The sequence below is a fragment of the Glycine soja genome, chromosome 13 (genome assembly GCF_004193775.1).
Source record: "Glycine soja cultivar W05 chromosome 13, ASM419377v2, whole genome shotgun sequence".
In the NCBI taxonomy this organism is placed as follows: domain Eukaryota; kingdom Viridiplantae; phylum Streptophyta; class Magnoliopsida; order Fabales; family Fabaceae; genus Glycine; species Glycine soja.
This window is the reverse complement of record NC_041014.1, coordinates 30881090-30892677: the sequence shown is the minus strand read 5'-3', so window position 1 is coordinate 30892677 and position 11588 is coordinate 30881090. Positions and strand designations below refer to the sequence as shown.

General features: G+C 30.9%; 1 protein-coding gene across 1 annotated transcript; it reads left to right on the top strand.

Annotated features, from left to right (window-relative positions):
• Positions 1-5352: 5352 nt before the first annotated feature.
• On the top strand, positions 5353-10717 carry LOC114382297 (U-box domain-containing protein 45-like). The gene is made up of 6 exons (XM_028341612.1): positions 5353-5628; positions 6550-6643; positions 7050-7235; positions 7407-7514; positions 7864-9023; positions 9624-10717. The coding sequence occupies exons 2-6, from the start codon at positions 6593-6595 to the stop codon at positions 10411-10413; spliced, it is 2295 nt and encodes a 764-aa protein (XP_028197413.1). The 5' UTR covers positions 5353-5628; positions 6550-6592; the 3' UTR covers positions 10414-10717.
• Positions 10718-11588: the final 871 nt, after the last annotated feature.

Here is an 11588-nt window from a genome sequence, read left to right as displayed (position 1 = left end):
ACTAAAATGATAAAGTTAGTCGAAGCAATTAATTCCAACTCGTTCCAAATTAACCTAGTCAACGTGAGACCTGCTTAAATTCCATGTCATGAGGACCACTTTCACATAATTAATGATGTGCATGTTTAAAAATGAATGATTGCGATGATAGCTTTCCCATAATGGGGACCATTTTCATAATTTTCTCTGAGTTATAGTAGTACAGTGGATTAGGAGTATTTGTTTTCCTTGATCTATAGTTGAAATTAATTATCTTTGATGCTTATTAGATTGTTTTTTTTATTTAAAAATGTATGATTTTTATAAAAAATTATTGATCTCATACATTTAAATTCCTATTGTTTAAAACTTGAACAACTTTCTTTTTTTGCTGAATAAACATGATCAACAATTTAAGCAAAGTTTGCCAGGCCTAACTATTTTGAGTCATGCTAACAAGTACTTTGATAATTTAAGTAAAAAAAGTACTTTGATAATTGATAATATTAATAAAGGAATGAAAAAAAAATGTTATCTGTGATATATTAAATATAAAGACTAAAACTAACAAAATATTAAACTTTCTACATTAACATCAATTTCAAGCGTTATCACGTTCAGTGTTACATTAGTGCTAATTGGTTAGAATCTTGTTGGCACAATTATTTATTAAACGTTCAATATATTAAGTAATATTTAAGGTTATTGCTTAACAAATATTTAATGAAACTAATTTTTTTTATATTTAAATTAAAATAACCTTATTTAATATCTTGATTTTTAATACTTACACCACTAATAATGGATTAAATAAGGAAAAAAATAGAAAGCTAAAATATTAAAAGATATGGGAAGAGATAATATTATTTATGTAACATAAACTCTTTAATTTTTTATATTTAAGATTTAAAATTTTACTTTTACATAAAATATTTATAAATTAAATTGACTAAATTATTTTAAACAATTTTCTTATTTAGCTCGCTAAATTGCTAAAACATTAAACTTGAAATTTTTTTCTCTTTAAAACTTAACCTCATATTTTATAAAACTTAAAATTTTATTTTTATAATGAATCTCTAAATTTTAAACTATTAAAATAATTTTCATGTGCTAATTCCATTATAAATATTAAGATTAAATCAATTGTTTAAAAATTTTGAGTAAAAAGAATTGATAATAAAATTAAATTTACTCAACTAACGAGTTTGGCTGAGTAAATGTTAGTTTCTCACTATGTGATAAATAAAAACTTGAATTTTTACTAAAATGTACGTTTATATTTAATGTTCAAACAGCGTCTCTAACATAGAATGCACGTGGAAAAGCAAATTTACTAAAATAATTAAAATGTCAATTAAAAGAAGTAAAAGTAAAGTTAAACCTATTCATAATTTTATGGACAAGGTGAAGTTAACGTGATGAGTTAATTAGCAAGGGAGGATCATTTGGAAGTTTCACCTTGACCGTTGATGAAGGGAAAGACGCAACACAAACGCATCATCCCTAAAATTAAGGATTGGTGGGACTATGATTCGTGGCTGATATTTGTGGTTTAAAGCACAATAATGTGGTCTGGTTTTGTACCCACATTTCAAAATATATAAAGACAAATCTTTCGTACTCCTATGTGGACACATTCGCTGCCATTAAAAATATTCACTTCACTGTTTGAGCCAAATCTTTCCTCTTTCAACTCCGCTAATATCCCCACAAATTAGTTTGAAAAAGTTTATTGTATAGTTGGTGCAGATATTATTTTATCTAAGATTTGTATTTAAATTGAAAAATATGTACTAACTGATTTTGGAGTCGATCATATGTAGTTGTCAATAATAATAAAAAGTCAATCACACAAACTTTCATTGCCCAGATATTGAAGAGTTAAGTCACTAAACAATTAATTTTATCAATTATTATTTTAAAAGCATTAATGTATGTTTGATTACACCTAAATTTGAAAAAATATATTTTTTTAAATTACATTTTTTTATGAGAGACAATTATATTTAAATCGTATATGAGTGTTACGATTGACAAAATAATTATAATTGATTATGTGTTGAATAATAATAATTACTATCTGTTTTTAAAATGTCTTTCAACAATTTTAAAGAAATAAACAGTGATTTTTCAAGATAAGTTAAATTAAAAATTATTAGTATATAATATAACTATCCTAGGAATACATCACGTACAGATGATGTAAAATGCAACTAACTAATTAACTTTACAGCATTAGTTTGACAATTTTTTGCACTCGTGTATACCCAAACTCTCTCGGTGGCATGATTTCATAACTTAGTTTGCAGTTACACCAATGATGATATTAAAGAGTCATGCAGTTTTTTAAACAGTTTTCTTGATAGTAAAAAAAGAAAAATAGAGTTCTGATTCTTCTAATGAAATAATAATAATAATAAAAATAACAATATCACATATTATATATATGTGTGTGTTTTGCAAATGTGCAATAATCAAAGTAACGTAACACCACTATCTAGTTAGTATTTACAGTGATCCAAGACTGACTAGACAGGAACACTAACAAATCGTTAAATTTTCTAAAAATTAGAACTACTGTTAGTTTATTATTGTTAATTGATTAGGTTGCGTTACATTAATATTGTCTTGCTATTATGATAACATTAACAAAGTTGGCTTTTTCACTACTAAAAAAACATTATCTATATAAGTTATTTTTAACATATTACGTCGATTACGCGACGTCGTTATAACGCATGTCGTAAAAAATTAATGAGTTTACGACGATGGTTCGTGACAACTGTCTTAGACTGTATTATATATTCTAAGACGGTCCAAACACCAAGACTGTCTCATAATGTAATACATTCTAAGATAGTTGTGTTACGGAGACACAAATCATCTTAGAATGTACCAAGACGATCGTATTACGGAGACCGTCCTATAATATAATGTAGTATATTTTAAGACGGTCGTACCTCAAGATTGTCTTAAAATTTTAAGACAGTCTCGTGTTACGACCGTCTTAGAATATAATACTTTTTAAAGCAGTTATCTGTAGAACTATCTTAAGAAGTTTATTTTTTTAAAATCTCATTTGTTTTTATTGAGGCCAATTCATTAAGCCTAAATAAAGCATTGCAATTTTGTATATAAAGTAGAGTGAAACACATCAAAATAAAGTATTTTCACAAAAAATGTTCTAAGGCAAGTAAACCATTGTGACTATCACTAACAAGTAAGTGTTGCGAGCTGGGCCAAACATGTTTGTACCGATCACTTGAAAATTTTGCCATTTTATCGTAGATGACATAGGCATATTGATATCTTAAGAGCTTCAACAATGAACGCAAAAGACAAGAAAAATATTTGTAAGAAAATGAAACTTGTAAAGAAAATTTCAAATATGAAAAGCTGCAAACATAAAAAATTCAGAAAACTTCATATATGAAAAAAACAATTGGTTGACCAGTAATAAGAAAAAATTGAATCTTTTTAAAAATTTAGTTTATTTATTCTATGGTTGTACTTATCATGACTAATACTAAGTCATATTTTAATTTTTTTTATCTTAGATATGTCTTAAGAAAAAGTAGTTTATTATGAACTATATAATAAAAAATTTAATATAGTTTTGTGGTAAGTAGTTTATTACGACTTTGTCATCCCGTACACAGATCAAAGATAGACAAACGTCATCATTGTGTTTGACTTTATTATAAAAATGACATTGTCCATCATTTTAAGATGATTCTTTAGAACTGTCTTAGAATCAACGATGTAAATCATGACTTTTTTAGTAGTGTTTAAAAGATAATTATAATTTATAAAAAAAAAATTATTTGAGTGTGTTGAATTGTTTTAAATAAATATCTTCAATTATTTTATGTGGAACTTTATATGATGATATAATGATGGTGTTTAAATTTTTTAAATCCATTAAAAATATAAATGTTTTATTAATATCTAAACATTAATTATAGTTAAATTTAATCAATGGATAGGATCTCGAACATTTTAAACACTATGAGAAACTTAACTAGACTTGTCAAGAACATTACTTCACCACGACAATACTTGATAAATAAATCGTATAACAGCTCATAAGAAATGGCTTAATCAAAAACCCAAAAATTGTACGTGAGTTTTAATACAACCAGCACATGAATCTGCTCATTTTTTTAATTGAATCCACAAGTTTCCATGTGACGGTGTAGACAAATTTTGCCCACCCTAGCACGTTGGATTGCAAAGCATGGACGATTTATGAATGTGTTAACATTAGTCCCAGTTAAACAAGATTACAATTAACCATGAGTAGATATTTTTCTATCCATTATGAGTGTACTCAACATCTTAAAAAAGTAGTTGTCGGATAGATCCTGAAGATTTTGGTTTTTTTTCAAAAGATAAAAGCAATGAAAGGGACAATTTTGTCACCGGGCAACTATTGTGACATATGACAGGTTTGCTACGCGACAAACAAGGAGGTCGGCAAATGTCGGCCGGTGAAGCGGGAGGGAGAGATAAACAACATTAATTGCATTCTTAGAAGCCAAAATTTGTCCCCATGTTATTTTAATTTCCTAACAATGTTTTTAATCACTTATGTTATTGATATAAAATATGTATACACTTTTTTGATAATTAATTTTCAGAAAAAAAATTATTTTTATTTTTTATTTTTAAAAAAGTGAATTAGATCTAGAAACTATGAGAGAGACCAGACATGCTAAAAAAATTGATTTTTTCCAAAAATATTTATAGATTGTCAACTAATAAATATTATGTTAGACAAAACTAATAAAAAATTAATTATAAATAAAAAAATTAATTGATAGTTGAAAGCTGATAACGGAAAATTAAAAAATTAATTTATTAAGTTTTAAATATTTGATAAAACTATATGTTAAAAAATATAAAATAATATAAAAATAATAAAATCATAATTTATTTTTAAAAAGTAATTAATAAATTTGATAAATATATTAAGAATAAAAATAAAAAAAATAAAAAACTAAAATTTTTCTCATTTAAATACATCATTAATTTTTGTAATTCAATGTTTTTTTTTTCTTTTCATTGTAATTTTTTTATTTTTAGTCATTATAAATTATGATTATTTGATTTTTTTTCATTATAAACACTATTTAAAGTATTATAAAAACAAAATAAAAAATAATTAGAACTTACTAAGACTAAAAAAGAAAAAAATTATATGAATAGAAGAAATATTAAATATCGGATATAAAAATATTTAAACCTTTGAATTATATATTTTCCACTATCAAAACTCAAATACGAAATACTCCATTATCTAAATAATAATTATCAGTATCTTATGGTAAGTAATAATTGACTAAAGACATTTTAAAAATGAAAATTTCCATGATTTGTTACCGCTCCCGAACACGGCAAAGCACAGCACAGCTATCTCTCTCACATTGCAATTTGGCATTGCTCTTTCTTTCCCTTTGTCCCCTCTGTCCTCGTGCGCTTCCTCCCTGCAATTCGCTCTTCGGTTCGGACCTCAATACCTGTCTCTCTCAACCAAACCTTACAGATCTTCTTCCCAACCATCATTTTTTTTTCACGAAGCGGCGTTTTTATTGGCCATAAATCACATGATTCATTTCATTGCATTTCTTCTCTCCTCTTCTCCTGGTGCGTCTTCCAAACCCTAATAGTCCCTCATTTCATATTCTTCTTCTCAACTTCAATGTTTCGCTTCGCATTTTGAATCATATTTCTTACTTTCTTTTCTTAGACCAGATTAAGTTAAAAATGATTGATGTATTTTTCGATTTATATTGCCCAAGGTGACATGATGCCTCGGTGTTTGTCAATTTGAGTGAAGATCTTCATCTTAGCTCGCAATCTTGTTTTGTGTTTTTTTTGGGGGGGGAATTATGAAGCTGTTAAATTGACGTTCTCTTGGGTTAAATTTGCACGTTCTGAATTCGTTTTTCAATCAACGTTTCTCCTTTCAATGGTAGAATGTCCAAATTGATTTGGTTACTTTTTCCAATTTTGTATTAATCTTTGGTTGTTCAGTCTATTATGAAATTTTTTGTTGTTGGTAGTACATTGTTTTTGTGGATGTCATTTGGACAAATTCTTGTGGTCTATTTGGATGGAGAGAAATTGCTGAAAACAGAAAGTGATAGTTTTTTGCTTGTTTAAAATTTAAGGGTTTAGCAAATCTAATTCCTCACTGATTTGACTTTATTTTGGTTACTTTTTTTTTTTTTTCCGGATTGTGCTCATTGCATAAATAAAATGCTTATTCGTATAAACCATTTTTTTTTTTATAAAAAAATTGTTTATAAGAAAGATAGCGTCAAATTATATGGTTTGCATATGAAACAAGATTGAAGTAGTCCCTCTAACTGTTATAATATTAAACTGACTAATATGTTCAACTTGCTACCTACTTTCGTAGTGGAATGTTTCGTTAGTTGGTTGCAGCGGTTTAGGCTGATTTTTTTTTATACATTCTATAAACTGGCTGTAGCATTCATTTTCACCCTACTTTACTAACTTTATTTCTTTCTTCTTTTTGATCCTGCTTAATACTTTATACAGTTGAGGTTAGTTAGCACCTAAGAATACAGACTGAATGTGAATAATGGATGTTGTTGAGGCTGAAGAAAGTTTTTTTGCAGCAAGCGATGCCAAGGTATGATGATACATCTTTAATTATTGCGAGAGCTGTTTTGAAATTCTAATGCTTTTATGTAGTAAGTCAGTACCGTGTAAAAAAAATACTCAGAATATTTTGGCTAAGGTATAACTAAGGAGACAAATTGCATTTATATTAGTCTTTTTTTTTTTTTGTGGTCTAAGCACTGTTTGTAGCACATTTGAAAGATTTTCTTTTATGTATGTGACTTGTCACTGTTTTTGTTTAAGATTTTTTTTAATTGGTGGCCAAACTATAAAAAAAGAGTAAATATTTTGTATTCTTCTTCTCGCCACTTTTTATGGCCATTGTTTCACATTCTGTTGCAAGTTTTTTTTTTTTTTTAGTTAATTCTGTGGATGTAATCTATCATCTAACCAATATATATCTTTTTTTTAAGCAGTTACATGGAGAAATGTGCAAGTGTCTTTTTGCAATATATTGCAAGATATTGTCATTATTTCCTTCTTTAGAAGCTGCTAGGCCTAGGAGCAAATCTGGAATTCAGGCATTATGTTCATTGCATGTAGCCTTAGAAAAGGCAAAGAATGTTCTTCAGCACTGCTCAGAGTGTAGTAAACTTTACTTGGTACGATTATTATTGTACAACTTTATTTTTATTCTCTGATTTGGTTGCCTGGAGAGGTGGATTTAATTTACTTTAACACTTATTACATTTTATTTTATGTTGCTTCATAAGGTTATTTGACTGTAATACATTTTGTAGAGTATCTTACATATAACTTCACTTATAACGCAGGCTATAACTGGGGATTCTGTTCTGCTAAAATTTGAGAAGGCTAAATGTGCTCTCGAGGACAGTCTTAAACGGGTGGAAGATATTGTTCCTCAATCTATTGGTTGTCAGGTGCGGAATTTCAACAATATGGATGTACACCACTTTTTTCAAGTTTGATTTCCCCCCATTTGATTCTAGGTTCATGATCCTACATTCCTGCTCTATTATTTAAACACTTTTACTCAGTCTTGCTAATTGCTTTTTGAATATCTAGCAAGGGAGAGCCTATTTTATAAGTTTCATGTATTCTTTACATAATAATTCATAGCCATGTTATTTGCAATATTTTGAATTCAGCTTTCTTAGCACTTTGACACTTTTATGTAAATGCTCATGCACAGTGATACTTTTTTTATGTCATCATTGTCAATACTTAATTTGTTCATAATTTGATTTTTTTTAAACGGCATCTGTTCAGATTGAGGAAATTGTGAAAGAACTTGCAAGTACGGTATTTGCACTTGACCCATCAGAGAAGCAAGTTGGGGATGATTTAATTGCATTGCTTCAGCAGGGAAGAAAGTTTAGTGACTCTAATGATAGTAATGAACTTGAATGTTTTCATCTGGCTGCTACTAGACTTGGAATCACTTCTTCAAGAACAGCTCTTACAGAAAGAAGAGCTCTAAAAAAACTCATAGAAAGGGCTCGTGCTGAGGAAGACAAGCGGAAAGAATCAATTATTGCTTTTCTTTTACACCTTATGAGGAAATATTCCAAGTTATTTAGAAGTGAGTTCTCTGATGATAATGATTCTCAGGGTTCTCAACCTTGTTCTCCCACTGTTCAGAGATCTCTTGAGGATGGCATTCCCGGTGGTCATTGTCATGCCTTTGACAGACAGCTTTCAAAACTTAGTTCCTTTAATTTTAAGCCAAATAATAGGAAATCAGGGCAGATGCTCCTTCCGCCAGAAGAGTTAAGGTGCCCAATATCTCTGCAACTTATGAGTGATCCTGTTATAATTGCTTCTGGGCAAACATATGAAAGGATTTGTATAGAGAAATGGTTCAGAGATGGGCACAACACCTGCCCAAAGACTCAACAGAAACTTTCACATCTTTGTTTGACTCCTAATTACTGTGTTAAGGGTCTTGTGGCTAGTTGGTGTGAACAGAATGGAGTTCCTATTCCTGAAGGCCCTCCTGAATCTCTTGATTTTAACTACTGGAGGTTGGCATTATCAGACACTGAATCCACAAATTCAAGATCCGTAAACAGTGTCAGCTCTTGCAAGTTGAAGGGTGTCAAAGTTGTTCCTGTAGAAGAGAGTGGTATCTCAGAGCAAACAGGGGGAAATGCAACTGAAAGTTTTTCTGCACAAGAGGAAGATAATGAACGGTATCTTAGTTTTCTTAAAGTCTTGACAGAAGGAAACAATTGGAAGAGGAAGTGTAGAGTGGTTGAACAGTTGAGGCTGTTGCTGCGGGATGATGAGGAAGCCAGGATTTTTATGGGCACCAATGGATTTGTTGAAGCACTTATGCAGTTTCTGCAATCAGCTGTGCTTGAAGCGAATGTGATGGCTCTTGAAAATGGAGCTATGGCTCTGTTCAACTTGGCTGTGAATAACAATAGGTGTGTATTAAATTGTAATGTAAAACTGATTTTCATATGATTACAAAATTATAATAGTTATTGTTATTTGAAAATTGACACCTTTCATTTATCCAATGCCATAGTCACTTTGTTATCTTGTGGTTAAAAGTATCTTCAGTCTCACAATGATTAACTTCTACTCATCCTCTAGCTCTGAAAGAGCCTTACCCATATATCAGCTGCTGTCGTTTTTGGTTGGCCTCCTGTATTTTGGAAAAAATATAGTGGCATTGGTCCAGCAAATCCTTTTAAACTTTATTTGGAAAATGAATTACAGAATCATTTTCTCTGGTTTGTTGAAGCATCTTGTATGATGTATTCCCAAAAGAAAATTGCTCGTAGTAGAAAAACACAGAAGACATGCATAGTGCACAAGTGGATGTTGAAAATTGATACTGTCCTTGTTGAATTACACCCTTTAGTTAGTATGTTGCAATGAAGTTTGTTGAAGAAATAATAGAATTGATGTTCCATTAACTCTTTCTGAATTGGCTCAATGACTACCTTTTGTCTTTGTTTTTCATTTCTTCTGCAAATCATCGTTAACCCAAGCTTGATCCCTTTTTCTTTTTTCAACAGAAATAAGGAAATTATGATAGCAACAGGAATCTTGTCGTTGTTGGAGGAAATGATTTCAAAAACTAGTTCCTATGGTTGTGCAGTTGCCCTGTATCTGAATCTTTCTTGCCTCGATGAAGCCAAGCATGTGATTGGCACAAGTCAGGCTGTCCAGTTCCTAATCCAGATTCTTCAAGACAAGACAGAAGTGCAGTGCAAGATAGATTCCCTCCATGCACTCTATAACCTTTCTACTGTGCCCTCCAATATTCCAAACCTCCTTTCATCTGGCATCATTTGTAGCCTACAATCCCTTCTTGTAGGCCAGGGTGATTGCATGTGGACAGAAAAATGCATAGCTGTTTTGATAAATTTGGCGGTTTCTCATGTGGGAAGAGAGAAATTGATGTTGGCTCCTGGACTTATAAGTGCCTTGGCTTCCACTCTAGACACTGGTGAGCCCATAGAGCAGGAGCAAGCTGCTTCTTGTCTCCTAATTTTGTGTAACAGGAGTGAGGAATGTTGTGAGATGGTCCTGCAAGAAGGGGTTATACCTGCATTGGTGTCAATATCGGTGAATGGGACCTCGAGAGGAAGAGAGAAGGCTCAGAAGCTCTTGATGGTCTTCCGAGAGCAGCGACAACAAGACCATTCACCTGTTAAGACTGATCAACGTGAATCCGAAAGTAGTGATTTGTCTATGCCTCCTCCTGAAACCAAACTGCTATCTAAATCAATATCTAGAAGAAAGGTGGGGAAAGCTTTCAGCTTTCTCTGGAAAAGCAAGAGCTATTCTGTTTACCAGTGTTAAGTTTCATGTAAATTTCTGTTTGATTCTTAATTTTTCTGGCCCTGCTTTTCACCCTCTCACCCGTTTTCACGGGTGCTGCTTACTTTTTGGTTCCCAAAGAAGAGATGTACAGTCATGTGTAATTTATGGATGTTGATTACCTGTCCCTTCCCCCTTCGTATACCAATCTCTCATAAATGTTTTTTTTTTGGGTGGGGGGAGGGGTGTTTGCATTTCTACGAGCTTAAAGTGTTAGATTTCCCTCGGTGAATTCTGTCTTAGGGTTTAGGAAGTTTCCTCGGTGAAATAACCAGTATCTTTGCTAGATTCTGTTGCATGTTGTTAGTGTGCCAGCTGATTTTAATTTTCTAACTACCAAAAGAATTTTATTTTTTTGTTTGGAGACAGAAAGCCTAACACAACTGAAATGTTTATTGTGAGAAACTGTATTTATAAGTAACTTTTATTGTTTCGGAAAAATGCATATTAGTACCTTAATATGATAAGTGATGGTGTATAGGTAGTTTTGCCCATACTTTCTTTTCTTTTTTAATATGAGACATCCCAGTTTGATTTTTTAGTAAAAATAATTATTGATTAAGTTTTATTTAATTCTTAATTTGAATTTCAGATTAGTCATTATCCTTATCTTCTGATTAACTAAAGGGTTAAGATCAAAATAATATGGCACGTATAAGTAGCATTTGATAGCGCAAGAGCAAACTAGTTAACGTAATGGCTTGACTTGGTTATATCACAGAGCTGTTTAGCATCATTATCAGCGGAAACGAACAATGTGTACTAATGGTGTCAATTTGTCAAGGATTTCAACATATAGGCTGGGCGATGGTATTGTCTATAATTTACTAGCCGAGAAATATGATCAAATATATATCTGTTATTTAGTATTTTTTGACAAACACTCTGTTATTTAGTACTATTTGAAACATCAATTAATTCCCAACCAATAATAATGCTGTGCGGTTAAAATCAACATTTCCGGACACGGACATAGACTTTAAACGATAAAAAAACATCAGCTAAAGTTCACTGCTGTTTCGGAAAATTCACTTGGAAAAAGAAAATACTGCGTGGCATATTTGTGACGCTATTAGTGCAACATTTTACAGTTAACCTATTCCTCGAATAAGCTACAAATTGCCCGGATATGAAAAGTGTAAGGAACAAAGGGTGTT

What these genes read in the sequence shown, in the direction of transcription:
- LOC114382297 (XM_028341612.1), top strand. Translation starts at nt 6,593, where the DNA reads ATGGATGTTGTTGAGGCTGAAGAAAGTTTTTTTGCAGCAAGCGATGCC. An exon ending in CTCAATCTATTGGTTGTCAG is followed by an intron (nt 7,515 to 7,863) that starts GTGCGGAATTTC and finishes GCATCTGTTCAG; the next exon opens with ATTGAGGAAATTGTGAAAGA. An exon ending in TTGGCTGTGAATAACAATAG is followed by an intron (nt 9,024 to 9,623) that starts GTGTGTATTAAA and finishes TTTTTTCAACAG; the next exon opens with AAATAAGGAAATTATGATAG.